The sequence below is a fragment of the Trypanosoma grayi genome, assembly GCF_000691245.1.
Source record: "Trypanosoma grayi strain ANR4 Tgr_30_V1, whole genome shotgun sequence".
NCBI classification, from domain to species: Eukaryota; Euglenozoa; class Kinetoplastea; order Trypanosomatida; family Trypanosomatidae; genus Trypanosoma; species Trypanosoma grayi.
The window spans coordinates 22343-49723 of NW_008825649.1; the positions used below are offsets into that span (position 1 = coordinate 22343).

General features: G+C 56.3%; 15 protein-coding genes across 15 annotated transcripts; all 15 read left to right on the forward strand.

Annotated features, from left to right (window-relative positions):
* Positions 1-95: 95 nt before the first annotated feature.
* Positions 96-308, forward strand: DQ04_00301090 (hypothetical protein; the record flags this gene model as incomplete). Its single annotated transcript, XM_009308690.1, has 1 exon — positions 96-308. One exon carries the CDS (start codon positions 96-98, stop codon positions 306-308), a length of 213 nt encoding a protein of 70 aa, XP_009306965.1.
* Positions 309-953: 645 nt separating this feature from the next.
* DQ04_00301100 (putative translation initiation factor) lies at positions 954-3044 on the forward strand (the record flags this gene model as incomplete). The annotated part of the gene is made up of 1 exon (XM_009308691.1): positions 954-3044. One exon carries the CDS (start codon positions 954-956, stop codon positions 3042-3044), a length of 2091 nt encoding a protein of 696 aa, XP_009306966.1.
* Positions 3045-3704: 660 nt separating this feature from the next.
* Positions 3705-4607, forward strand: DQ04_00301110 (hypothetical protein; the record flags this gene model as incomplete). Its single annotated transcript, XM_009308692.1, has 1 exon — positions 3705-4607. The coding sequence occupies one exon, from the start codon at positions 3705-3707 to the stop codon at positions 4605-4607; it is 903 nt and encodes a 300-aa protein (XP_009306967.1).
* Positions 4608-4976: 369 nt separating this feature from the next.
* DQ04_00301120 (carnitine O-acetyltransferase) lies at positions 4977-7205 on the forward strand (the record flags this gene model as incomplete). Its single annotated transcript, XM_009308693.1, has 1 exon — positions 4977-7205. The coding sequence occupies one exon, from the start codon at positions 4977-4979 to the stop codon at positions 7203-7205; it is 2229 nt and encodes a 742-aa protein (XP_009306968.1).
* A 589-nt stretch (positions 7206-7794) lies between these two features.
* DQ04_00301130 (Appr-1-p processing domain-containing protein) lies at positions 7795-8664 on the forward strand (the record flags this gene model as incomplete). The annotated part of the gene is made up of 1 exon (XM_009308694.1): positions 7795-8664. The coding sequence occupies one exon, from the start codon at positions 7795-7797 to the stop codon at positions 8662-8664; it is 870 nt and encodes a 289-aa protein (XP_009306969.1).
* Positions 8665-9452: 788 nt separating this feature from the next.
* Positions 9453-10103, forward strand: DQ04_00301140 (hypothetical protein; the record flags this gene model as incomplete). Its single annotated transcript, XM_009308695.1, has 1 exon — positions 9453-10103. One exon carries the CDS (start codon positions 9453-9455, stop codon positions 10101-10103), a length of 651 nt encoding a protein of 216 aa, XP_009306970.1.
* Positions 10104-10522: 419 nt separating this feature from the next.
* Positions 10523-13198, forward strand: DQ04_00301150 (hypothetical protein; the record flags this gene model as incomplete). The annotated part of the gene is made up of 1 exon (XM_009308696.1): positions 10523-13198. The coding sequence occupies one exon, from the start codon at positions 10523-10525 to the stop codon at positions 13196-13198; it is 2676 nt and encodes an 891-aa protein (XP_009306971.1).
* Positions 13199-13536: 338 nt separating this feature from the next.
* Positions 13537-14535, forward strand: DQ04_00301160 (hypothetical protein; the record flags this gene model as incomplete). The annotated part of the gene is made up of 1 exon (XM_009308697.1): positions 13537-14535. The coding sequence occupies one exon, from the start codon at positions 13537-13539 to the stop codon at positions 14533-14535; it is 999 nt and encodes a 332-aa protein (XP_009306972.1).
* Positions 14536-14816: 281 nt separating this feature from the next.
* Positions 14817-17111, forward strand: DQ04_00301170 (hypothetical protein; the record flags this gene model as incomplete). Its single annotated transcript, XM_009308698.1, has 1 exon — positions 14817-17111. One exon carries the CDS (start codon positions 14817-14819, stop codon positions 17109-17111), a length of 2295 nt encoding a protein of 764 aa, XP_009306973.1.
* Positions 17112-17456: 345 nt separating this feature from the next.
* Positions 17457-18806, forward strand: DQ04_00301180 (hypothetical protein; the record flags this gene model as incomplete). The annotated part of the gene is made up of 1 exon (XM_009308699.1): positions 17457-18806. The coding sequence occupies one exon, from the start codon at positions 17457-17459 to the stop codon at positions 18804-18806; it is 1350 nt and encodes a 449-aa protein (XP_009306974.1).
* A 2202-nt stretch (positions 18807-21008) lies between these two features.
* On the forward strand, positions 21009-21728 carry DQ04_00301190 (hypothetical protein; the record flags this gene model as incomplete). Its single annotated transcript, XM_009308700.1, has 1 exon — positions 21009-21728. One exon carries the CDS (start codon positions 21009-21011, stop codon positions 21726-21728), a length of 720 nt encoding a protein of 239 aa, XP_009306975.1.
* A 205-nt stretch (positions 21729-21933) lies between these two features.
* DQ04_00301200 (nicotinamide mononucleotide adenylyltransferase) lies at positions 21934-22794 on the forward strand (the record flags this gene model as incomplete). The annotated part of the gene is made up of 1 exon (XM_009308701.1): positions 21934-22794. One exon carries the CDS (start codon positions 21934-21936, stop codon positions 22792-22794), a length of 861 nt encoding a protein of 286 aa, XP_009306976.1.
* A 192-nt stretch (positions 22795-22986) lies between these two features.
* DQ04_00301210 (hypothetical protein) lies at positions 22987-23439 on the forward strand (the record flags this gene model as incomplete). The annotated part of the gene is made up of 1 exon (XM_009308702.1): positions 22987-23439. One exon carries the CDS (start codon positions 22987-22989, stop codon positions 23437-23439), a length of 453 nt encoding a protein of 150 aa, XP_009306977.1.
* A 258-nt stretch (positions 23440-23697) lies between these two features.
* On the forward strand, positions 23698-25182 carry DQ04_00301220 (putative L-gulonolactone oxidase; the record flags this gene model as incomplete). The annotated part of the gene is made up of 1 exon (XM_009308703.1): positions 23698-25182. The coding sequence occupies one exon, from the start codon at positions 23698-23700 to the stop codon at positions 25180-25182; it is 1485 nt and encodes a 494-aa protein (XP_009306978.1).
* Positions 25183-25724: 542 nt separating this feature from the next.
* DQ04_00301230 (protein SDA1) lies at positions 25725-27381 on the forward strand (the record flags this gene model as incomplete). The annotated part of the gene is made up of 1 exon (XM_009308704.1): positions 25725-27381. A coding segment is annotated over one exon (1657 nt), but the record flags the coding sequence as incomplete, so codon positions are not given.

Sequence of the window (27381 nt, forward strand, 5' to 3'; positions counted from 1 at the left end):
GGGGGGGGGTTGTCTTGCCGTTCTCTGCCCGTAACCAACAGCAACAAAAACAACAACAACACCAAGAAAGAAAGGAGTGAAAGCAAGGCGCTCTCATGGCTGCCAACTTCTGGGGTACGGTGTTTCACTGGACGTATGCGCGCGGCTACATTCGTGTGCCGATTGTGCTAGCGGTGCCTATTCTGTTCAACAAGTACGGCCTGCATCAGGTCGAGCCCATCTTCCAGTACTGGAATGACGGCCACAACCAGCGTGATATCTGGAACCGCCTTAAGGATAAGGTAGCCCTCATGGAGCAGGAGGAATAATCAGCTGAGACTCGAAAACTGCTGTCGTTTCAGTGTGACACGGTAGCAGGGGTAATAACAGCAACAACGACAGCAGCTGCAGTAGTTGCTGGTAGTAATAGTAGGAAAGGTTGAGTATATGTATATATATATATATATATATATATATATCACTCACCACTGGGTGAATGGCTGATAGCAAATAGTGATGCTTTTTTGTTAGGAGGAAAACCGCTGGAAAGACACGAGCAGGAGGAGCAGGCTGAGAGCCCCATTGTCTCTGTGAGCATCTCTTCCACACCGCCGCCGCTGCTGCTGCTGCTGCTGGTGTGGACCTACTGTTTGACTGCTGGTGAGTGCCCCCTTTTTTTTTTTGGTTTTGGTTTTCTTTTTACCCTCTTTCGTTCTGTTTCTTTTTATTTTTGTTTTGCTCTTTGTGTTTCCTTCTCTGTTACGAACCGTCGCACAGGAGAAAAAAAAGCAAGCAGTAGCAGCTACAGGCCGTTCGAAACCGTAGTTAGGCGAAGCAAAGTAAGCGAAGAACGAAAGAAAAGCGAAGGTGAAAGAACGAGGCAGAGAGGCAAACAAAGAGACAACGAGGCGGCTGTTACAGACAGAGGCACAGTGCGAGTGAGCGAGAGCGAAGAGGTTTAAATATCTGCAGCCATGGCGGATGATGGTAAAATGTCACGCCACATCGTTGTGAGCGGCCTCCCCGGCAACGTGACGCCAGAGAAGCGCGCGATCTTTCTGCGGCACATGTCGAAGAAGGTGGGCGAGGTGCTCGGACACGAGAACTTCACCATCCATTTAGTCCTCGACGAGACCACCGGGCTCGTGACGGGTGCGTTTCTCTCCTTCGGCACCGTCGCCAACGCCGAGGATGCGCTGGCGCGGCTCAACCTCTACCGCTTCACCAAGACGGACGTGCTGACGACGTACCGCTGGTCTGCGCTGCAGTCCGCCAGCGCGCCACCGGAGGGGTACAAGCCACCAACGCTGACGGAAGACACCGACGCGGACTTTGCCCACACCATGTGCGAGGACCCGATGGCGCGGCCGCAGTTTTTCATCAAGCAGGGCGAGTCTTACGACGTGGAGTGGTACTGGTTCAATCACATTACGCTCAAGGCGGAGCTGTACCGTAAGCCGCGCGCGCTCAAGACGGACTCGGTGGGGCAGTGGACGGAGATGGACCGCCGGCAGAAGAAGCTCGACGTCGGTCTCGTGTACGGCCCACTCACGTCGGTGCGCCCGATGCCGGCATGGTCGACGTTCGGCCGCCTGGTTGTGTCGCAGCACACGAGCGGATTGAGGGTGTGGGGCGGCCGGCAGATGAACCTGCTCTTCGAGGTCCCTGAGCTGGACATCAAGGCGTTTCTCGTGTCCTCGCAGGAGAAGTACCTCGTAGTGAAGACGCTGAACGATGTGAGCGTGTGGGACATCCACACCGCAAAGAAGATCCGCACCCTCGGTGGTCTCGACCTTGTGGACGCAGACAAGTGGCCCATCACAAGATTCAGCGCAGAGGACTCCCTTGTTGCCATCTCGAGCGCTAGCCTGGAGGCTGGTGGTCCTGGCAAACTCTTCATTTACCGCGCAGAGACAATGCGGGTGCTGCAGGCTGCCTCCAGCACCACGCCGACGTCGTACACGTTCATGGTGCCTGGTCTGAAGATCGCGGAGTGGAATCCAGTGGTTGGCACACAGATGGCCGTCGTCACGGAGCTTGGCAGAAACCTCGGCTGGCAGGTGATGATTCAGAACATCACGGTGGAGGACAACCTCGTGTATGAGGAGACCATTGCACAGCGTAACTTCTTGCAGGCGGAGCGGCTTGACCTGCTGTGGCACCCACAGGGAACGCACCTCGTCATCAAGGTCACAAAGGCGCAATCGACCGAGTACGCCTTATTTGCTGTCGGCACAAACAGCGTGGCGGTGTTCCAACTGCAGGTGGAGAAGGGCCTCTCCGCCGGTCGTTTCGCGTGGCAGCCGTCGGGGCCGCACTTCGCCGTCATCTTCGATGACCGCTCAAAGGCTGGGTCGATGGGCGCCACATCGGAGATGCGCATCTACAGCATCAAGAAACAACTGAAACTCCTTGGACGGTATGTGACGGGAGCAACACACCTCTTCTGGGCACCGCGTGGCGCACGTGTAGTGGCGACCAACTACGACAAATCCATTCTCCACTTCTACGGTATTAATGACAGCGGTATGGTTATACAGTTGGAGAAGCTCTCCGTCCCTGTGACGGACACCGCGTGGGATCCGACGGGTCGCTTCTACGCGACGTGGGTGTCGGCGCTGAAGAACGCCGGTGACAACCACTTCCGCATCTTCGACCTCAACGGACGGGAGCTGACGTACAAGCAGGTGCGCCAGCTTTCGCACTTCTCGTGGCGGCCATTGGCAGCGCCGGTGCTCTCAGGAGACGAGGTGAAGGATGTGCGAACTCATCTACGCGAGTACAGCCAGCGCTACCAGAGCGAGTTGGAGGAGCAGAAGGCATCTGAGGAGGCGGAGATTCGACGACAGCTGCAGGAGAAGGAGGAAAAGTACACTAAACGCATGCGCGACATCGCACGGCACCACCGCGAGAAGGGTTTGACGAGAACACGCGAAGAACTTATCGCCGCATCGCCGTGGAGCCGCCTGTGGGCGCGCCGCATTAAGTCCCTCCCACCAGAGGAGACAATGATGCACGAGGACGTCACGGAGGAGCGCATCATTCACCGTCGTGCACTCAACTAAACGCGTGTGTATGTGTGCGTGGATGTCTCTCTGCGATTCTACAGCGGAAATGAGCTTAAGCGTGAGGAAGAGAGAGAGAGAGAGATCGTATGTGTGTGCCTGTGTGCTAGCCGCGTTTCCTCCAACCAGCAGGGCGGAGGCACGGGCCGAGGATAAAAGTGCAGGAATTGAGCGCAGGCGAGAGAGGCATGGCTGTGAGGCGGGCTGAGTGCAGGCACACACACAGGCAGACACCCACGAAACACTTACCACTTCTATAAACGAAAAAAACAACAACAACAAAAAACAAAGCGAAACCCAGAAAGAAAGAAAGGCATCTCTTTCCCACTCCTTCCTTCCCAATGCTTCTCCGTCCGGCAATCTCTCAGGTGCAGGCACCCTTCACCGCGCAAGAGGAGAGCAGAGAGGAAGAAGTGAGAAGGAAAGAGGCTCAATTAAGTCGTAATAACCAAAGAAAAAAAAAGTGGGCATGCTCCGTCTTTTTCTTGTTGGACCGGTGCTTCACTTCACGTGAGGCTGTGACGCAGCTCTGCTGTGCTGTTGCTTTCATTGACTACAGCTGTGCTCCCCTTCTCCCCCCTATTCTCCAGTGCGTAGGATCGCTGCGCCCAGCTGTAGCAGCATTATAACACTGGCGCGTTGCTTCATGGTGGCGTGAAGATGCTGCGTCACGTATGTTGTGCTCGTGTGGCCGTAGTGAGCCGCCTCTACCGACTGCCGTCAACTGGTGTGATGCTCTGCTCGAGGAGGACTCACACGACCACGCCATCATCATCATCATCATCATCCTCGCAACAGCAAACACAAGAGGGAAAACAGTTCGATGACGCGGCGGTCAATGAGGAGATCCATTCACAGCAGCAGCAGTTAAAAGAGCAACATGAGGACGCTGCAACTGCAGCGCCACTGTCTTCTTCGTCTTCCTCAGCCGATGCTTCTGCTTCCCCAGAGGATGATATCAAGAGTGCCAACACTGACACAATTAAAGACGTTGTTTCACCTGAAGTAGAGCCTGTGCGTTGGGTGCAGAAGCCCTACGTTGACCCTTCGACAGAGCCTATTATTGATGAAAAGGGTGAGTACATCGTCTCCCGCGTACAGTGGCCAACAGGTGAGATAGCGTACAGCACCCCTCCGCCCCCTGACGGCAAACTGGCCCCGCGCTTCGGCTACAATGTGGTGCAGGTAAAGAAGGATGTATCATGGTGGAAGCACTACCAGAAGTACCCACGCATTTCCGTGGCCTACATTAACATCCAAGTTCTTTTCCTCCTCGGTGCTGCGTGGTTGGTGGCATTCCTGTCGGAGGAGTACCGCAGAACGACGGACGAGTTGAAGACACCAGGGGCGATGGTCGGCGAGCACCGCGGTCGCGGCCCCGTCGGCCGGCAGACGCAAAAGGTCGCTTTCACCAGTGATGAGATGTCAGCCCTCGTGAATAAGGCTCAGAACAACTGGCTCGATGCCAAGGGGGAGGCCAATTACATTGGTTCAAAGGATTACAGCATGAAAAAGATCCCACGCCCGAAGGAGTTCAGTGTGGACGACTTCCGGAAGCGCTAGGGGAATAGCAGGAGACAGGGAGGGGAAAAAGGTGCAAAGGAATGGAATACCACTCGTGTGTGGTGGTGGAGTGAAGAGGAAGGACGAAGACGTAAATGAGCGCAGCTGCGTTCCACCAGGCACGCCCCTGCAGAATGCCAAGTGTGTGCTTGTTGCCACACACACACACACACACACACACGTATATACATTTCAGTACTTTTTTTTCTTCCCCACTGCTTCCTTCTTGCTTCTTTCACTCTGCCTTGATGTGTGTGTGCTGCGTGGGGAAGATAAGTTGTGTGTCTCTAGCCGTCCTCCGCTAAGTGCGAACGGGGCGACAAAAAGCAACAGTAGCCTCTTACCACCTACCCAAGGATCAAGCAGAAGATGAAAAGTGGCTTTGCAGCGAATGTGCCTGACACGGGGGCGAGACCATTTTCATTTCTCGACGCACCGCCGGAATTTTTCGTGGCGACACGTTCGCCCGTTACACATGCGCCACAGCAGCGGCCTAAAGCGTCGAAGGAATGCTACAGTGTGTATGGCTCCACCGACCCGGTGGACGACTTGGCACGGGTGCCCTCCGCGGAGGACATGACGCTCGCGGACCACCAGCGCCAACTGCCGCGGCTGCCAATCCCCCAGCTGCAGGACACGTGTGCGAAATTCCTGAAGTCTGTTGAGGCTATTGCCTCATCGATGGAATACTTCGTCGTGAGAAAACTCATTGACGAGTTCGAAGCACCTGGTGGAGTGGGAGAAAAACTCGACGCGCTCCTACGTGATTGGGACAAGCGCTGCGAAGAGCCAAGCTGGCTGGAAGACTTCTGGGACGACGCATACCTCTGCCCGCGGGGTCCCATTCCGATCAACGTGAATTATTTCTTTGGCTTCAGCGCCCACCCAAATGCGAGTGCCATGACACAGATTGGCCGAGCCGCGAGTTTGCTTCACGGCGCAGTGGCATACCACCTTGAAATACGTAATGGCACTTTGTTATCCGAATACGAGCGAGAAAAGCCTGTGTGCATGAGTCAGAACCGCTTTCTTTGCTGCACATCGAGGCTACCTGGAAGGAGGCGTGACCGCAAGGTGTGCTACTGTGATCTCCCCGCCTTGACAGAGGATGAGCTGCAGTCTAAGAGTGTGGAATTCGTCTCCCTCCCACACCCACCGCGGCATTGCATTGTGATACAGCGCAACCGCTTCTTCGTTGTGGACGTACTGCATGACGACCGTACAGCCATTGACATTGAGGACCTCGTTGTAGCATTACGGCTTATTCAGGAGAAAGTTGAACACAATGAAGAGGCGGGCCCACCTGTCGGCCTATTAACGACAATAGATCGCGCCCAGTGGTTCGAGGCGCGGGAACACCTTAAGGAGTTGGGCAACTACGAGACACTGCGTGCGATTCAGTCCGCCATCATCTGTCTGGCGCTTGATAGCGTGGAGGTGGTCACGTCCGACGAGGCCGCCCGCATATTTCTCCATGGCAGTGGTACCAACAGGTGGTTTGACCGCCACAACATTATTGTGACGCGTGATGGTTGGGCAGGCGTTAACTGGGAGCACTCCGTCTCCGACGGCACGGCAACGCTGCGTTTAGCGGACCGCATGTATAAATCTGACTGTGAACACAACTTCACAATGGAGACAATTGCGACACTTATGACAGACAGGTCTCGCCGCACCCGGGCTGCCGCACGCATCTCCGAGTTGGAGTGGAAGCTTGACGCGCAGGTGAATGCAACAATGCGGGAGGCATTTTTCAACTACAAAGCAATGATCGAAGTTAACGAGACTGTTGTTCTGCGGTTTCGCGACTTTGGTGGTGCTTACTTGAAGGAAGCCAAAGCGTCACCGGATGCATTTGTGCAGCTGGCTTTTCAACTCGCGTACTACCGTATGTTCGGCCGCACGTGTGCCACGTACGAGGCGGCGAGCACGCGAACATTTCTGCACGGCCGAACGGAGTGTGTGCGTAGCGCCACTAGAGCCGCGCTGGATTTCTGTCGGACGGCTTCCGAGCCGATATTCTCCAAGCGTGTGGGATCAGTTGTACCCACACAGCGTGCGCTGCTGCGAGAAGCCATGATACAGCATGTTGAAAACATGAAGCAAGCGAAGAACGCACACGGGATCGACCGCCACCTCCTTGGCCTGCGGCTGCAGGCGGTGAAGCACGGCATTTCCATCCCGGACATATTTGAAAACATTGTCTTCAAGCGCTCTGCACATTGGCTTATGTCCACCTCGCACTGTGGGAGCGTCAGCCTGAGCTTGTTTGGCTTTGGGCCTGTGGTGGGCGACGGCTTTGGCATCGGCTACATGATCAAGAACGACCATATTGATGTTTGCATCACCTCCAAGTACACTCAGCCCTTTACGAGCGCACAGATCTTCGCCACAACTCTGAAGTCATCGCTGCTGCACATGGCAGCCATTCTTGAAAGTGAGTCGGCGCACAACCGGGCGGAAGCGCGCACCATGCTCTTCACTCACCCTACAGGCTTTAATGATTTCAAGTATGATCCTGAAGAAGGATTTGTCTACACGAGTTACCAAATGAGCGACATGCAGAGATCCTCCAGCTCCATGATGATACCGCAGTGACAAATTATTCGTTTCATACCCTAACATTTGGCCCCTGGTGGGGGGGGGCCTTCATTGTGTTTCAAGCTTGTCTCACGGCAACTAGTTTCTTTCACCACTACTACCATCATCACCGCCCTTTTTTGTTTACCTTCCTTCTCTCTCTCACTCTCTCTTGATGTACTCATCCAGAGACTGTTCCAACCTCTTTCTTTCTTTCATTCACCCACACTCACCTCTTGCTGCGTCACGTGTCACTAACTGTTGCGTAGCGGATATGTTTTTCCCCTGGGCTCGGTGCGAAGAGAAATCAAGAAGACCAAACAAAAGACATCATAATTCACATGCGAACGATGAGATTCAGTGCTTTTTTCTGTTTTTTTTTGTTTTTACATGTCTTTTGTCTCTTGTGATGGTTTGTGCCAGCCTTTCCCAGTTATTCTCCGTTGATACCATGCGATCGCTCAGTGTTTTTTTTTCGGTTTGCTTTCTTTTTTTTTTTCTCGTTTGCTCCGCAGCTACTTCCTGTTTATTATTGCTATTGTTTTTTATTTGCCTTGACGGGGAGAGTGCGCCACTGCTTCCGCCCAAAGACTGAGGAAGGTGGGCCATGAAGGACGAGGCGACGCACACCCCGACGAAGGCAGCGGAGACACGTGCGCCAGCAAGCAAGCGTGGTCGAGAGGTGGGGGGCTTACCCAGCACGTTTGTCACGTACTCGGCACCAGAGGCGGCAGCAACGCAGGGCGGTGGGAAGCAGCAGCGGGTCTCGCAAACACGTGCGCGCATCCTCGCAACAACACTGTCACCGCTCGACCAGGCGGTCTTCGACGTGCCCCTCGAGGCGTGGCGCCGAGTGGATCGCAGCACCCTCGCTGGCTGGCGGTGCTCCGTGCCGAACCCTGTTACCCCCAGCGACTTACCACCGGTGGATCCGTCCGACAACATATTGCGCCACATTGCCCTGTACAGGGGGCCTGTGACGAAGCTGCAGCTGGACGCCATTGTGAACGCAGCGAACACGCAGTGTCTCGGCGGTGGCGGCGTTGATGGCGCCATCCACGCGGCGGCAGGGCCATTGCTCCTCCGTGAGTGTGCCACGTTCAATGGGTGTGCTACGGGTCAATGCCGACTCACCAAAGGCTATCAGCTCCCCGCTCGCTACGTTTTGCACACTGTTGGGCCGGTTGGCGAGAAACCAGCTGAGCTGCGCAGCTGCTACCGTTCCATTCTCTCACTGGCGCACCGGAATGGTCTGCGTAGTGTGGGCTTCTGCTGCGTAAGCACCGGTGTCTACGGGTACCCATTGCTGCCTGCCACTCGCATTGCCCTTGGGGAAACTGTGAAGTATATCACACAGCACACGGATGCCTTTGATCTCTGCTGCTTCGCGTGCTTCCAGGCCGAGGAGTACAAGACGTACACCGCCTGCCTGCGGGAGGGATTTGCTTCTGAGGCATGTGGTGGCTCCGATCTATAAAACGGGATTTCGTTGACGAGTCCAAAGAAACGACAACAAAAAGGAATCGTCAGAAACTCCCCGTTGCTGCAAACGTTCTCCACCGTCGTTCTATGCGCATGCACGTGTCGTTGCGACTGAGAGAAGTATTTCCGAGAATCGGGAAGGAAACCAAAAACAAAAAAAAAATGAAACAAATGATTTTTTTTGTGCGCATACTTTGGGTGCCATTTTTCCTATTCTGTCCTCCTTGTTATGCCTCGCTGCCTGTGTGTGTCTGTGGGATTCTACTGCGCCCCAATCGACGCTCTGTGGACTCAACATCTCCTTGTTTGCGCAACGATGCTGCAGTGATGTCTGTGTTGCGCATGCGCCGGGGGTGAGAAAAAGGAAATAGTATGAAGGGTATGCACGCTACCTATTTTACGCTGGGGTCTCTTTGTGTTTGTGTTCATACACTGGCTCTTTGCTGGCGCTGCACGCCTTGCCACCGCGCCTCAGCGCAGTGTTCCCGTAGCGGACCGCCACGGCGTTCCCCGCACAACATCGCCATCGCAAATGTGGCGTGAAATCTCTTTGGGCCAGCTGTGCCTTGGCGTGCAACCCACCTACGGTGATGCACTCCCTGAAATGAGGCGCAAAGGAAAGAACGGTTGACGACGCTGAGGTTCCCTTTTCTTCCTTTACTATTTTTTAAAGCGGCTGTTTTGTCGCATAGGCAGTCCACGAACAACGCTGCTTCGGAACGGAGAGTGACGACGTGTCAACGCACGACGACTGAAGGGGACGCTGCGAAGCAATGCGAATGAATGACTGCTGGGATGAGTGAATGTTTCCGCGAGGGCTACTCCGAAGGTGTATCTCCCCGTCCGGCTCCGTGCTGGGACTGCCGGGATAATCAAGCAGCACGTCTCGGCGGCGGTGGGACGTGCGTTGCCGAGGCCTTTGTGCTTCTCCTTCCAATGAAGGACACTTTGTGTCGACACGCCAATGGCCAGCAGATCGTCTCTGTGCAATGCAACATGGAGGCGGTCTTCCCCTTAACCAATGGGAGGAGCCACGGACATCACCAACGCCGTCCTGGCCATAAAGAGCAGATGGCACAAACGATGTTGATGCCTTTGCGCTGTTTTGGTGCCCTCTCCTTAACGGAGAGGGAGGGGTTCGTGTCAGTGTTGGCCGCGGAGCTGATGCCGAGATATCTGACCGGGAATCAGCCACAGAAGCGTTGTGTGTTGCTGGACAACCGCGCAGTTTTCCCGGGATTGCTGCATATTCGAACTCTCCGTGGTAAGTTTAGGGACAGCTTCAGGCCGGCTCCAAACGAGCTGCTCTACTCCTCACATGCAGATTTGTTTCCTACACCACTGTTTTCATTGTGTGTATGCCACTCTCACCGCATGAACACCTCCTTTCAAATTAGCACCGAAAGGCGTGGCTTCGCTGCTAATGCGCAGTAGGAATGATGTACGCTGGACACGAGGGATACCCTACAGACGTGATTACCGCAGCTCATGCGTGCATAGCCTCACGAAGGGTGTGATTCTATGACGACCCACCTCTTGTATTCTGGACTATATGGCCTAGGACAGTTCTATGATTGAAGTGTGTCGTTGTGCTTAAGCAAGAGGAGTGTGAATGTGTGTGTCTGTGTGAGCAAATGGTGACATTTGTTCCTTTGTTCTGTTGCTATGGTACATGGCTGGTTTACCAGCTTCGCGTTTATGATGATGCTGATGATTATCCTCGTCGGTGAAGTGAAGCTGTGCGTTTCTTAAAGGAGTGCTTCTGCCACTCTCCCTGCTGTTGTTGGTGTATGACTTGTTGCTTTACTTTTTTTTTCTTGCATGATGTTTTTTTAATGCATGCAGCGCGTTCAATGGCGCATCGCCTGGTTCTCCCCCTGCCTCCGGCTTTCGCCGCGGCGGGTGGCGGCACAGATGAGGGGTACAGCGTCTTCGCGTACAACCCCGTCGGCGACGACGGCGTCTGCGTGGGTGCGCAGCAGCAGCTGCAGGCGTACATTGATCGTCTGGGCGAATTTCTCCACAGAACACGCCTCATTCAGTACCACCCGGAGGACTTCTTCCGCTTCCTCCTCGGCATGAGCGACGACGCGGGCGATGGCTCAAGCGCCGTGCTGTCACACCTTGATGGCAGTGCTGTGCGCGAGGAGGAAGTGCGGTACATGCGAGAGCTGTGCGAGGCCTTCGCCGCCTTGGTGCCGAGCGATGACGCGTTTATTAAGCAGATGCACCGTGTCATACGAGAGGGGCCGCCTGCAGGGGCGGCGGCGTGCCTGCAGTCCTTCTTCGCCGAGACCAAGGCGCTGCAGTTGAACCGCCGCAGACGCAGGGAGAACGACGCGGCGCGTCTGACGCTGCGAACGGAGGACGACGCCGCACTACCGCAACGCGACGCTGCACAGCAGCAACGGTGCAAGCGTGTGATGGCGGCAGTGCTCGGCTACGGCATGGGGCCGAAGAAGCAGCACGAGGTGGTCGTGATGCGCGACACCACCATGGATCTCGTCGATTGCTGCAACACCGCGGCGGAGTGTGGAACTTCGCTGTTGGAGCCGGTGGAGACGGTGGTGAATGTGGGCGAGGGCAAGGGCTATGTGTCGCGCGCGCTCGCGCTGTGCGACGGGCTGCAGGTGATTGGCCTCGACTGTAATCCGTCGCACAAGGAGCGGGTGGTGGAGCGCGTCGAGTTTCTCTTGCAGGGGCGACTCGGTGTGGACACAGCCCAGCAAGAGCTGACTGGCCGTGACATGCTCAACTTGTTGTACGAGCCGCGCGGGCACATGGCGACGATTGCGTGCCGTGTGGGGCTGCACATGAATTGGGCGGATGTGCTGCGCGGCCACGTCCGCATCTGCGACGCGGCATCGCCATTCGATGGCGTTGTGCCGATTAGTCCAGAAGCAATGCAGGATGACGGCGAAGATGCGGTGAAAGCGGTGGCGGCAGCAGAGGTGAAGGCGGAGGAGTTGACTGATGTCACGGGAAAGGTACAGTGCCGCGTCTGCAGTCAAATCATACGTCGCAGTGGTGCCGCATCTATTGTGCGACACACACTGTGCCACCTTAACGCCGGCCACACGGCAGGATGCACGGAGCTTCCGTCCAGAGATGCCGTTGATGAGTGGAACCGCAATCTACCGGTCGAGGCGTTTGCCAACCGCATCATTGCCACGTTCTTCACGGACAAGGTGGTGTACGCGCGGAAGGAAGGCACCGACGCCGCCGCCTTATCAGTGAAGCGGCCTCGCCGCGAAACGTCAGCAACCCGTTCGGGTGCCAACAATGCACGCGAGAAGTTGCAGGACGTTCTCGACGCGTATCGTCTTGCGTCAAACGTCCGGCTCCCACGTGGCATGCGCGCCGAGGTGCTCCTACCTGTGCAGCAGCAGCAACAACAAGAAGAAGAGAGGGGTGGAGGAGAGGACACTGATGCAGTGCCCGCTTTCGTCTACTCGTACACACCTGTGTGCCTCACCATTGTCGGGTATGACTGCGCCCCCAATCGTCATTTTGTCATTCTGGATGATGGGAAGTTGAAGGAGGCCTGTGTATTAGTACAACGAAGCGACGGAACTCGGCTGAAGATGGAGAGTTCTCCAGAGGAACTCGATATTCCGCCTGCGAAGGATGCCTGGTCGCTGAAGTTAGCGGTGCTGTTGCGTGTTTTGCCTCCTGCACCGCCGCGCACGCCTATTGTGCGGGTTCCCGAGCTCCGCAATACCGTCATGATTGGCCTCCATCCATGCGGCGACCTTGGCTCCAACGTCTGCCGTCTCTTCACAGAGAGTGCTTCACGTGGGTTGCTGCTTGTCAGTTGCTGCTGGCACGCCCTCACGAACGACGGCTTCCCACTTAGCCGTGAGCTGCAGCGGCGCGGGTGGAGGACAGAGCAGATATCTCTCCTCCTCGCCACGCAGCCGCTCGACATGTGGGCTACCGCCTCGGCGGAAGGACACCGCGGCTCCGCCCGCCTATTATTCTACCGCAGCCTTCTAAAAGTATTGTGGCACCGCCTACGGGAGCGGTGGCAGCATGAGACGGTGGCGGCGGCAGGGTGCTGCCGCTTCGTCGAAGTGCCGCACTTGGAGCCGGCTTTTCTGCGCCGCATCGCGAAGATGAAGGACACCGTGACACTGGAGGAACTATACTTGGAGGTGTGCCGTGAGTACTTCTTCGAGGCGACGGCGAAGCAGACACCTTATACATGGCAGCACCGCGTGTGCGTATCGTGCCGTGCATCCCAGGAGCGGTTCCTGGCGGCGCATTCGAGTGTGTCTTTGGCGGCCGAAATGGGGCGGGAGTATTTCGCTGCGCATTTCGCCTCCTTCCTTGGACTAACAGTGCTGCGCATGTGGATGAGTCATCTTGTTGAGACACTGCTGCTGCTTGATCGCGCCTTCTACCTTGCCGAGGAGCTGCGGCGGGATGAGCGCTGCCGGGGATCGGTGGTGTCGCTCGTGCCCCTCTTTGACGGCGCTGTCTCTCCGCGGATGTACGGCATCTTGGCCCGCCGCATTCCTGTGAGCTAACAGGCACGCGGGTGAAGAAGGAGCGGAAAGCACGGACAATTAAAAAAGAAAGAAGAATCGCTCTGAAGGCAAACAAGAAGAAAAAAAAAACATGCGTAAAAATACATTCCTACATTTATTTTTGCACAGTGTGCGTTTTTTTTTTTGGATATGCACAATCATTGCTTTCTTTAAAACAAAAAAAACCTCCACGCTTCACTACTCCTTCTTTTTGCCTTCTGTGACCTCTGAGAGGTGGTGGGGCAAGCTGCAGCAAGGGGGAGGTAAAGGGGAGTGGGAGGGGGGCGATCGGCACCAACGCCTCCACCAAAGTCTATCGAGCAACCGTACCGTACTAAATGCAGCAGAATCGTGGAGAATATTTGTTCCGAAGCTCCTCGCCCCTGCATAGTGGGGGGCTGGCGCCGGCGGCAGGCAGCATGACCACTTCCCCTTCGAGTCTCGCGCACCTCAACAATCCGTACATGCAAAGCTTTAACCAAGGGACGACAGGTGGCACTGGGCGACCATCAGCGGTTGTGCGGCGCGCGGCCCCAACTTTAATGACGGCTGCGGATACACTACAGGAACAGGGGAGCAAAGCTCCTGAAGAGCGTGCGATGCTTCGCAGTGAGCTTTCCCGCGGATGTGAGTCACCCGCTGTAGAGACAAATGAGCGTCAGACGGAGGTGCATCGTACATTGGAGCTGCAGCGCTTGCTGCGGGTGGAGCGAGGGATGCGTCTTTCGGCGGAACGGCGAATTCTAGAGGAGAGAGAAAAGGGGACCCGAGCTGCTATCGTCATTGAGGCCAACTACGGTGCACGTATGCTGTATTCCATCTTTCTCGAAGCCATCGCGACACTCCCCTCTGCTCGCACTTCTGGTGCTGCTGCTGATGCGTGGGACAAAGCAGGCCGTCCGCTTCGCAGCCCCTCACGGCGACATTTACTGGCCCCCTCCCGCAATGGGGAGGAAGCTCCGCATGCGGCGTCGGCACTGGCAGCCGATGACGGGCGGCTTGCGGAGGAGAACCGCCTGCTGCGGGCGCAGGTGGAGCGATACAGGTCCATAGAGACAGAGGACCGGCAGGAGCTAAATGAACTGCACCGAAACATGCAGACTGCGATTGATCGACTGACACGCGAGTGCGAGGCACTGCACACGGAATTGACGCGCTACAAGACGGAGCGTCAACCTTTGCAGTGGGCGGCGGAGCGTGGGAGAGTCGTGCCGACCGACGAACGCTCAATGTGGCACTATGCGCACTTCATAGACCCGTCCGCGGCCAACATGGAGGAGTCCCCTGAACTCGCGTGCCGTCTTCGGGTACTGCCGTTGCGTGAGAGGCCAAAATAGAGTTTTGCACCTCGATGCCTCGCCACGCTGGGAGAAGGAAGACGAGGCGGAGGAAACCGCACGAGAGTGCGTTGGGCGTGCTACATGGCACGGTTTTTTTTTCAAAATTTTCATTTTTTCTTGGTGTGGTGTGGAGTTTTGTACTGCGGCTGTAGTGCTGATGCACTTCTTCTTCACTCCTTGTTTTGTGTCGTCCTTCTTTTTTCTTGTAAATTTGGGTGCTTCTGCATGTGTGAGTCTGCTTGCGTGTGCTGCAGGGTTGCGCCGTCACTGCGGGCGCGATGGCTGAGCAGCGGCTCCTCGCTCTGCGGTGCTGGGACGCATGTCTGCGCTACGAACTTGCACGCTCTGAGCTGTGGGGCCGACTGCAGAGCGGCGCCACTTCTGACGTTGCTGCCTCCAGTACCGCACACGGCGCCACTGATTGGCTGGAAGGAGACGCAGTGCCGTCTATCGCCGACGAAACTGTGGCCATAGCGCTTCGACACATTGCCTGCGAGTACCTCACAGCATCCGTAGAGGCCATAAATGGGATGCTGCGCAACTTCAAGAGCTGGAACACCAATACAACTGGCCACTCTGTCGGTGCTCAACGGGTTTCGTTGCGCATCTTCACGTCGCTCTTAGGCTCGCTTGCACTTGTGGCAAGCCCGGCAAAAGTAATCGAGGCCCTCTGGAGTTCGTTGCTCCACATCGATGGTCTCCTCGCCGAGTGTGTGTCGGAGGCGAGGGAAAGTCGTACTGTTGTTGAGTCTGACGAGTCTGAGGCGAGGGAGCAGCTGCTCTCCTCCAAACGGCGCTGGGAACACACCCGAATGTTGCGCGAGCGCTTGCAGCAACACGTGCATCTGGCGACGTTGCACACGGCGGCCGACGCGGGTGTGGGTGCCGACCGGAGCGTCTCACTGATACGACGTGTTGTGCGTATAGAGGAGGAACGGCAGCAGCAGCGGTCAGCGGAGGAGGCAGCGCGGGTGGAGCGACTTGGACACGTGGGTGACACACTGAAGACGCTGCAGGAGCAGCTGCGCGTCGCCGGCGAGTACGAGGCGCTATCGTTGGCGTCGCTGCGGGACGAACAGGCGCGGCGCGTCGCCCAACTGCTTGACGAGTCCCGCGCCACACACAGTGCGGGCCGAGTAGGTCTGATGGAGCGGCAGCTTGGGGTATTGGGGCGCTTCGCCATTGGACTCTCCGTTGCGAACCTCGGCAGGCGCGAGCACGAGGCGATTCTTTGCCGAATGCGTGATGCTGGAACATCCAACGACGCGGCGGCGGGCGACTTCACATGGCTCATCACCGATAGCGCGGAATTCGAGCACGACTACTGCGCAGCCTCTGTGCCGACGCCCGGCCATGATGCGTCGCCGCTCCAACAGTGCGTCCTTGACGCGTCGTACTACAAGGCAAGTGAGGCGACTTCGACAAGACGCGGGTGCGACATCCCGCCGGAGGATGAGCGCCGCCATGTGGAGGCCGTACTGCAGGAAACATTCGCCTCCCTGGCGCGGCTCAACTATGTGGCGCTGCCCTTCCTGCAGTGCGATGCCGCTGCGCTCGATGCGGTCGTACTTTTTCCATCCTTTGAACTTTTCGTAACACAGTGCGAGCTTAGTGTCATTGGATCTAGTAGACTCGCCTTCGTCCGGCATTCCACGAGTCAGCTGGATGCTGACGTAGCTGCGTATGTGAAGTCGCTCGTGCAGCGGAAGGGAAGCTGGATCGTAGACTACGCGATGTCCTACGACGACTTCCTCGCGTTTCTTGTCGATCAGGCAGCGGTGGAGTATGTGCGTCATGCATACCTGCTCACCCCGAGGGCATTGTTGACGCGCATCGTACAGGAATTCGTGGTGCCCAAGTGGCTTGCGCGCCTGAAGAGGGACGAGCAAGCAGCGGTACACAGCAATGCGATACGAGAGAGGCCGACAGGCTGCGTTACAACCGCCTCTCGGCCGGATGCTGCTGATGATGATGACAAAAATAACAAGGACAACAATGACTTATGCCTGCTGCTGGACACTGCTGTTACGTGGCTGAGCATTGCAAACCGCTCGCTACGGGACTTTGCGGTGGCGTATCGCACACATGTTGTGGATTACGCGTGCGCCATGAAGCCGGAGGGCGAGCAGACTAGCTGCAACACCACACGTGCACTAATGGCGCTGCTGTTTCCCCCACAGGGGAATACTCGGCTCCGCTGCAACGCGGATAGGTGGGAGGCCTTGCAGCGTTCATACGGTTCGACGTTTGCGGAGCTCAGTGAGCTAGTGGAGGATGATGGCAGTTTAGACGGCGTGACTGCATGGCTCAGCCTTGTCATTGATGGCATCAGCAGAGAGGACCTCATGCAGCGAATCGCCGACACCGTTGATGCCATCCTCCGTGCGAGTCTTGACGACGACGATGACGGTGACGCATGCCCAGCAAGGGGCAAACTGCGCAGCTGTTTGTCTCATAACACACCCCTCTCGTGGATTCTGACATTGGCTCTGTGTGTTCGGTTGTCCTTTGATAGCAGCGTCGTCACACCGCGACTGGACGGAATGCTGCGTTTCCTCACCGTATCGTGTTGAGTTCTGCCCACCCCATTCCTTCACATGGGAGATGAACACTATTCGCCTCCATTTCTTTCTATGCGGGAGTGTCATCTAATGCGTGTTTGGTTTCTCTTTGCCCACATGTGTCTCTTTGATTTGCCTTTTTATAAATTTGGTTGTGGTAGTAGTGGTGCCTGTGTAGGGGTGGGTCTTATCGTTATTCTCTCCTTGTCTTTTTGTTGTCCTCCTGTTATCTTCCACACCTGCCCAAGGGAGTGCGTCGTTTCTGTGCAATCGGACAACGACGAACGAATAGGAGTTTTCTTTTGTTCTGTTTAAGTAGTATTAGCATAGAGAAGGGTGGAGAGAAGAATAAGTATCATGAAGGACTCCGGCGCCGTAGAAGTTCCTTACTGCAACGACGCCACCACCCATAGTAGTGGCCGCACCCACCACCCCTACGCTAGGTGTTACAACAACAACAACAACGAGGCCACTAACAATGCTAACAGTGGGCACACCGCATCCATTCCGGTGCAGGTGGCGAAGCGGGCGTCGTACGACGAGGGGAAGGATGAGATGCCCTCTTCACCAGTGACGGTGCAGGCACGATACCGCCTTCAGAGCCCGACGTTCAGCTCCAGAAAAGGCGAAGTAATGCTTTCAACCTCGCCAGTTGATGCTGCGCTGCGCTCCCCGCCGTACGCGTGGAGTCCTGGTAGTTCACTCCAAGGCGACTCATCTCAGAACCAGTTCCAGACGGGTCTTGCGGCGAGCACGCCAATTCCTGTGGCACAGGACGTTAGTGTGGGCGGCAGAGGTAGGTCACCGTACCCCGCTAGTTACGCCCCGGCAAGCTTCGCGATGCCCCCCGCCCTCGCTGGTGGGATGCGGTCGCCGCACAACGACGGTGTGACGCGGTTGCCTCAGACGGATTCACTCGTCTCGCCGCTGCGCATAGGCTCGCCGCCGTTGGGGTGCCACGGACCAGAGTACAGCTCACCAGTGTTGTTGCCTGTATCACCACTGTACCACGGCGACACGCTACTGCTGCGCAGCCCAAAGGGCGGCCGCGGTGGCGGTGGCGCGATGGTGCGCGGCACGAGCGGCGACAGGCCGCAGAGCCGGACGGTCAAAAACAGCGCCGGCCTCGGCGACGGTGGCTCGACAGTGTCGGGTAGCAGCACAAGCTCCATCCGGGAGGATCTGGCGCTTTGCCCCAATGACGGGCTCTGCACCCTCATCAATGACAGGAAGCATCAGCGCAAATTCGCCCATACATGTCGTTTGTTTCCGTGCTACCACGGCCACGTCGCACGCCACGGGAAGTTGTTTCGCCACGCAGAAGGGCAAATCGCCCAAACCGAGGGCCTTTCGAGCGGAAACGGTGTGCGAAAGCGACTTCCAGCCGAGGCCCTGGCCAGTGTGAATTTCAGCTCTATCAGTCCAGAGGCGCCCAATGCCTACCGTATTATAGTAAGCCATGGTGAGAAGAGCTACGAGATATTTGGTGACTGGCAAAATGTTCGCGTTCATACCTTCAAGCGTTACTTGCACCAGGTATACAAGATTCCACCAACGTCGCAGGTGCTGGTGCGTGCTGAGGGGAAGGTGCTGCTGGACGACGACATTGAGTCCGTGAGCCGCTACGGGGTGCAGCCCGACACTGTAATAACACTGAAACGCAAGGAGGACGATGAACCACCACGTGTGCCGCTCGAAGATTTGTAGACGTGCGATCACCAGCGCCAGCAGCAGGAGAAGGTATACACGTCTGGAAATGAACAACAACAACAACACCAAGAGCCAAAAAAAAAAAAAAGAGCTGCCACAATTCAGCCCTGTTCCCGTAAATAAGACAAATGGACCCATAAGTGCACACAACAAGCGGCGAAACACGACGGAGAGAAAAGAAACACAAAACAGGACGCTTTTTCCACCACCACCACCTCCTCCTCATCCACCGCGCACGAAGCGGAGGAGGGAATTCCAACTACAACAGAAAAAAGTAACACACCAAACAGAAGCTCTGGTCAATGGGTAGAAGACAGCAAGGCTTTATAGATGGAGTACATAAAGGAGGGAGGGGGAGGTGAGCGCACTACACGGCTGGTTTCGCCACGACGCATTCTTTTTGCGCTTCGGCCGGCATATATACCCACGCACAGTAAAGAAGAACGAGAAGAGACTTAAATGTGTTCACAGGAAATAATGTGCGTACTTCGAAAGGGCTGCGCCGTCAAAAGTGAGAGACAAGAGAAACCTATAGTGAAGATGATGGACATTCAACAATAACAAAAAAAATGTGATGCAGAGGGGAAAAAAAGTTGACGAGTGGACGGTCTGAGGTGCTCCGAGCCGAGAAGGGGAGCTCGGAGACCGCCGCGGAGCTGCGGGCAGGGGGCGCATACGTGTCCCGGTGCGAGGCGCGCAGTGGAGCAGCCCGGAGAGTTTGTCTGTGGGTTCAGTGGTGCGGGCGAAATTTGCGTGCTTCCGCNCCCGGTGCGAGGCGCGCAGTGGAGCAGCCCGGAGAGTTTGTCTGTGGGTTCAGTGGTGCGGGCGAAATTTGCGTGCTTCCGCAGTGCGCGCTGCGGCGTGGAGAAGCACCACTGGGCCCACCCACAGCTCCCTTTCTTTTATTATTTTGTTTTATTTTTGTCACGCGGGGGTGGTGGTGGTGCGTGAGCAGTGGTGTCGCGAGTGGCCGTGGGGCGAATGGGCGCGCGTTGGACTCCCCCTTCTCCCCCCAAAGCCCCCACACGCACAGCGGTAGCACCGGCAGCGACGTGGAGTAAAAGGAAAACAAAAAANACAAAAACAAACAAACACGAAAGAGACAAGAAAGAGGAAAGCAAGAGAGACCCGAAACGTTGAAATAGTAAAGCGGCACAACGGAGGAAACAAACAAACAAACACAAGACAAAACAAACGAAACAACAACAACAACAACAACAACAACACAAAAAAGTAAATAGCTAGAAGGAAAAAAAGAAAAGCGTTGTCGCAACTGCGCTGATGAGGTACAGGCACAGTGAAGGGACGCCCCCGTTTTGTAGTTGAAACCCCGTTTGACGGGAGAGACGGGAGTCGGAAATAAACGAAATGCAAGCGAAGAATGACAAAGGAACGACACACGCACACAATAAATAAGCGTTTCGTGCATAGTCGTGTACGCATTCCATGTGTGGTGCACTTAAAGAGAGGTGCGTATCAGCGGCCACGTCCTCCCGAAGACGAGCAGCATCCCGCGCCATGTGCATATCTTGAGGCATTCGCCGCAGAACGCGTGGTGTACATTTCTGCGTCGAAGGGAACATACAAGCGGAGAGGTAGTGGTGAGGATTCTTTTAATACAAACAAGGCAAACACACATGCAGAAAACCAACAACAACAACAAAAAAAAACACGACAGCAGCAATAATGAACATCGTCTTCTGCGACTCGTAATGGTTCTGATGCCTGTTTGATGTGTGACGGACGTACGCGGTACGGGACAGCTACATCTATTTGCCAAGACCCCTTCATGGGCATGCGTCGCGCACAACCATACATACATATATATATGTATGTATGTATGTTTTACTTATTTCGCTTATTTTCTCCTTGTTGTGCCCCCCNCCTTTTTTTTTCGTGGTACGGCTCTGCAGCATATCCCACATAATCTCGCTCTTTGTCCTCGTCTTCGTTCTGTATGGGTCTGCGTCGCGGCTCGTCCCGCCTTGTCTGTCGGTGTGGGCTGTGCTTTGTCTGCTCCTCTTGGTGCGCGCATAAGTGTCAATGCTTCTTTCCGCGTGTGCTTTGTGCGCATGTGTGCTAGGCGTGTATCTGATCGAACGAGAGGGAGAGAAAAAAAAGAGAGAAGGAAAGAAGACAGAGTCTTTTAGTTAGCCAGTGGCTGGCCTGCTGATTTCGACATCCTTCTACTTCCGCTGCATGCTGAGCTGGAACCGGGTGCGCCAGCGGCTTCGCGGCCGCGTGTGTATCCCTGGCGTGGTGTACAGCGACGAGATTGATGCGGCGGCACGGCTGCAGGAGCAGCAAGAGGCGTCGCTGTGGCGTGGCAATTTGCGCAACATTCGCATGGACACCGTGCCGGGCCTCCTGCTGCGCTCAAACAGCCCTGACCAGGCGAGGACCGGCCCCGAGGAGGCGCCTTACACATTCTGGGAGCGCGTTGGCGTCGTGCCGGTGCACCCGTCGCGCGTGCGGCCGCGGCAGTACTACCACCCTACCACCGACTTCGGCCTTTACGACTACGACGAGGTGCCGCCGGAGGAGAAGGAGCTGACGGCGCGCTGGATGGCAAAAGTGCTAGAGTTCAACGGCGCCGTCCCTCTTGGCATCTTGTGCTTCGCCGGGTGCCTTGTGCTGCCGCTGCATACGGTATATCGTATGCCGTTGCTTGTCGCGTCCGGCGCGACAGGCGTGGCGGTGGAGATCGTGCGCGCGTACATGTCCGCTGCGAAGGAGCGGCAGGACCTCGACGACTTCATTTTGGCAAAGGAGATTTGGTACATCAAGAACATGGAGGCGTACCAGCTGGGCATCCCTCTAATCCCAAAGGGACGTGAGGCGGAGTACCACGCGTACATGGACGGTGCCATCTCCACAACACAGGAGCTACCGGACGACCTGATCGACGCTCTTCACTGAGAGAGGAACGTGCAAGCTGCTGAGGTATGTTGCAGTGTGCGAGTGTATGTGTTTGATCGTGGTGGTGGCGGTTGCGTGATGCCAGCGCAGTTGCGTGCTTCTCCTCGCCAACTATGTATTAGACCTCGTTGCAGAGTCTTATGTGCCTACTTGCTTCCAGTGTTTTTTTTTTCTGGCCGCCGGTCAGTTTGTAGGTTGTTGGCCGATGAGGGACGAAACGGTCTCCTCTTACAGTTTCTGTGGGGCCAAACTAACCCCGTGGTGCGAGATTGACGTGTCGAAGGTGAGGCGTCTTCTGCTCATAGCGATGTGCGGCTCCTTCAACCCCATCCATGAGGCACACACCGCCATGTACGACGCGGCATGGAACGCGCTGATGCGAGAAACGGACGGGACTCTAGCAGCGGAGGCGGTGGTGGGCGGCTTTGTGTCGCCTGTGAATGACGGCTATGGCAAGGAATGTCTCCGCCCATTCGCGGAGCGGGCGGCGATGTGTGCTGCGTCGCTGGCCGGGCACCCGTCACTCTCTGTGGACGAGTGGGAGGGGCGCCAGCCGACATACGTGCGGACGTTCTGCGTGCTTGACCACCTGCAGCGGGCGGCGCAGAAGTGGTACGAGGACGACGCGGGGCCGAGCGAGGCGCAGCGGGCGTGGGTGCGGCAGAATCCTGTGCGTGTCGTCTTCGTCTGCGGCAGCGATCTCTTTGCGTCTTTTCTGCGGCCCGGCTGCTGGCCGCTGGGGCTTCTCAAGCGACTGCTGGACAGCTTTGACGTGCTTGTTGTGCGACGTGTGGGGTCGCCAGGATGTGCGGCGATACTGCGTCAGAGCGACCCGGTTTTACAGGAGCGCGTGCAGGAGGTGGACGGTAGCACGACGCTGCTGACGCTGGACCTGAGCGTTTACCACTTTAAGGAGGCAGATCTCTACGATAACCCCATCTCCTCCACCACGATACGCGACCTGCTGGCTGCTGATCCTGCAGCAAACTTGAGAGGCCTCGTTCCCGCCAGTGGCGAGGCGCTTATTCGTGCGTGCTACACCGGTGGCGTCTCCTTGTCGCCGTGAGTCTCTCCAAGAGGCAACTGAGGCTGCACCGTGGTGGGTCTTTCTTCCGTGTTTGTCTCCTCGCTCTGCGTGGGTGTCTGTGCATGTGTGAATGGAGCTTCTCTTGCACATATGGGCTCCATTCGGCTTTTTCTTTTTGGCGAATTGGGGCAAAAGTGCGCGGACTCACAGACACACATTGGAGAAAGGGTGATGACGTCAACGGAGGCAGCGGCCCGACAGAATAGGAAGCCGGGCATGCTCGTCGTAATGCGTGTGGTTGGTGTGCTGGCGGTAGTGTTGGCGGCTATTCATATTGCGCTGTTGCTTCTCTTCACCGGTGAAGAGGAGCATGAGAAGCCGACGAGGTTGACGAAGGAGGCTGGTGTGCGAAGCTTTTTTACCGCAGCTGGCAATTTCCACTGCCCCCCAACAACGAACTACACGCCAGAGGAGGTTGCACAGCACGCATCCGAGGCAGACCTTTGGGTGGTGGTCGACAAGAATGTTCTTGATATGAGTACCTTTGTGCGGCATCATCCTGGCGGACTTCTGATTATGGAGGCTGCGGGGGGTGCTGACGCTGCAGATCTCTTCGCGCAGCACCACAGCCCGTCGACAGTGCAGCTTTTCCAAAAGTACTGCGTTGGGCAGCTGAAGGAGTAGCGTAGAGATGATTCGTTGTTGTGGTCGTCTGTGTCGGCGTGTGAGATGAAGTGGGTGAGTTTGGTGCTTGTCGCGATGTGGATGCACGTGTGTCTCTCTGTGTGTGTGTGTGTGTGTGTGTGTCCATTTGCAACGCTGCCTCCATCTCTCTTCTACTGCACGTGTCTTGGCCTTCTTGCAGCTTAGCAGCACGGCGGCTACGATAGTTCCCTTTTTCTCATGCGCCAGGAACGCGATACACGTGGCGTGTGGACCAACATGGCACGCATCGGCCAGTGTTACCCACGCCAGCACCACTACCCCAACAACGCCGAGGAAGTCGTGGCGCTAGTGAAGCGGCTGAAGCAGGCAGGGCAGAAGTGCCGCATTGCCGGCGCTGGCAAGAGCCCCAACGTGTCGACGTTTACCGACGCCCACCTTATCCACATGGACCGCCTCAATCGCATTGTCTCTGTTGACGTGGAGGCACAGCAGATTGAGTGCGAGGGTGGCGTGCTGCTCCGCGATGTGTTCGAGCGGCTGAGTGCTCACGGGCTCATGCTGCGGTGTGTGCCGTCGTATGTGCTCACAACCGTCGCTGGAGCCATCGGCACCGCCACACACGGCAGCGGCACGCATACAAAGTCCCTCTCCGATTACGTTGTGCGGCTTCTACTGGTGGACGGAAACGGTGAGCTGCGCACGTTTGACGCGTCAACACCGAAGGAGCTGTCGCTTGCGGCGTGCCACCTTGGCATGCTCGGCGTCGTTGTGCGGGTGACGCTACAGGCGGAGAAAAAAAGCATGTGGCGTGTGCGCAGCTCCCCTGTTCCACTCCAAACGCTCATCCACAATAACACCATCGCGCAGCGTGTGGCTGAATCGGAGTTCTACCGTTTCTTTTGGGTCCCCAATACGGACTTCTGCTACGAGTCTATTGGCGCATGCGTGAAAGAAGTTGAGAGTGCACAATCAGATGCGGTGAGCACATCACCCTCTACCGTATCCGAGGTGAAGCCATCACAAGTGCTGTCAGGTGGACTGCCGGCGATGCGGCGCCAACGCGACGGCGAGGCAAGCGACTACCAAACGTGGCAGGAGGAGCAGCAGCACCCATACACACGGCTGTGCCGGGCTGCGAAGGGGAACTGGTTGCGGCACGGCGTGGTGGAGTCGGCACTCGCGGTTGCAACTATTTACCCACAGTTGCAGCCGTACATCAACCGCGCCTACCGCCGACTGTTCTACGCCGCACCTGAGGTGCAGTACGGCACTCCTCTTGAGTGCTTCACCTTCGACTGCCTCTTCAAGCAGTGGGCCTGTGAGTGGGCGATTGACGCCAGCAAAACTGAAACGGCATTTAAGCTTCTCCGCCATCTTATTACGTCGGAGAAGCTGAGTGTTCACTTCCCTGTCGAGTTCCGTTTCACGGATGCGGATAAGACTGCTGTTTCCCCCGCGAACGGCCGCAAGACGTGCTGGATCGGCATTGTCATGTACCGCCCGTACCTACGCCATGCGCGTGACACGATGCGGTACTACCAGGCATTCAGTGACGCCATGACGGCGATGGGTGGGCGCCCGCACTGGGCGAAGTACTACACGTGGGGCCCATCGCAGCTGAAGGCAGCGTACGGACAGAACTGGGAGGACTTTCTGCAGCTGCGCAAGACGCTGGACCCGAGGGAAATGTTTGTGAACGGCTGGTGGAAGAGTCTGAGCGGCCAGGCCCCACTTTTGAATAGTACCATTAGTCACCTGTAGAAGCACCCATTACAACTCCATCATTCTTCTCTTTTTTTTTTGTGTGTGTGTGCGTGTGTCAGAAGAAAACAAAAAAAGGGCCATTGACAAAAAACGTGATTCCGTGTCTCTGTGCAGAGGGGCAGAGATGGAAGGGGGGAGAGAGAGGTGCGCATGCATCCACCCTGACACTCTGCCAGGGACACGGCTGCGCTCTTTTACACCGATGCGCTGGTCACAGAGTCTATATATATCTATACATATATACATATATGTGTGTGTGTAAATGGACACACATCGCCGAAGGGAAAACAAAAAAAATAAACTACTTAACTGAATGCTGGAGCCTGCCTACGTGCACTACCCAAATCGGGAAGCGAATGGAATCTGGTTTGCAGTGCTGTTACTATATAACACCCCCTGCGCCTCTCTCTCTCTCTCTGTATATATATATANTATATATATATATATATATATATATATATATATATGTGTGAAAATGTACGTCCTTGTTTTCCCAAACTGCAGTTATTGTGTAAAGGGTTAAGAGAAGCCACGGCGAAATGACGGAGCCGGCATTCCGCGGCACACTACTGCTACTGCAGAACCGAACCCGCCGCGACCCGGAGGCGTACCGCGACGAATTCCTTTCGCAGCTAGATCATTTCAAGGCTCTGAGCAAAACCATCATGACGCAGCAGGTGTTTAATCCACAGTACATTGCTGTGCTGAACTATGTTTGCCACGTTGGCCACTGCTTCCCCAAAGAGTCTGAAGAGGTAGCGGAGACTGTGCTGAAGCTGCTGCAGGAATTTCGGGGCGGGGCCATGACGCCGGAACTTCGTCTGGCACTCGTCAAGTCGTTGGCGCTGCTGCGGTCGAAGAACATTGTCAGCGCAGAGCGCTCCTTTCCTCTCTTCTTTCAGCTGCTGCAGGAGCGCGACAAGAGCCTCCGCCGGCTAATTCTCTCGCACATCGTGAGCGACGTGCGCAAGGTGAACATGCCAGGCGCAAAGAACGGGTCGCTGGTTAATAAGAAGGCGCAGAACTTTCTTTTTGGGGTCATGGCAGACGACGACGCCGTGCAGGCGCGGTGCGCGGAGATGGTGATGATTGACTTGTACCGTCGTCGTGTGTGGGCGAATGAGCGCACAGTGGAGGTTCTGACGCAGGCGTGTTTCTCGCGGCATACCGCCATTCTCCGCACGGCGCTGCGCTTCTTCCTGCTGCAGATGCCGAAGATTGCTTCACTTGATGACGCCGACGACGACGCCGGTGAGGAGGCGGACCCCGGCCGCGCCATCTCCAAGATGAAGCAGAAGCTAAAGATCGTTAAGAAGACGAGTAAGCGGCAGCGCATTCTCAAGCGTGAAATGAAGTCTGTGAAGCGCAAGTACGACAAGGAGGAGAAGGAGGAGGAGATGTTGGCAAAGCAGCACGTGGATCCAGTGCGTCTTTTACGCAACCCGCAGCAGTTTGTCGAGCGTCTACTGGCACGTCTGCAGAAGACCACCGAGCGCTTCGATGTGCGCATTCTGTACCTCAACGTCATCGCACGCACCGTATCGGAGCACGAAGTAGTGCATCTTCCACTGTACGCGTTCCTCGAGCGCTACATGGAACCCTCGCAGCTCCACGCGACACAGCTATTGGCGCTTTCCGTTATGTGTGTGCACCGCATGGTTCCACCTGACGCGCTCGAGCCACTCGTGAAGGCCATCGCGAATCACTTTGTGTCGGACCGTGCCTCGCCTGACGCCATCACTGTTGGGCTAAACACAATTCGCGAGATATGCAAGCGACAGCCACTTGCAATGAATGCGGTTCTGCTGAAGGATCTGGCAGAGTACAAGTCGCAGCGCGGCGACAGAGGTGTCATGATGGCCGCGCGAGCGCTCATTCAACTCTACCGCGATGTGTACCCTGAACTGCTGCCGGCGAAATATCGTGGCAGTCGTTCTGGCACCGCAGAGGATAAGCCGGCGCCTGTTTACGGCAAAGAGCAAGTGTACACCGACGTACCGGGGCTCGACCTTCTCTACGCCGCCATGGACGAAGAAAATGGGGAAGAGTCCTCATGCTGTGGCTCCAGAGATGACGATGATGATGACAGCGACGGGACGTGGATGACGGATAGCAGCGAATGCGATCCTGACGATGTTGACGGGAGTTTTGTCGATGTGTCAGACTGCAGCAGCAGTGACGGCGACGAGAGCGACG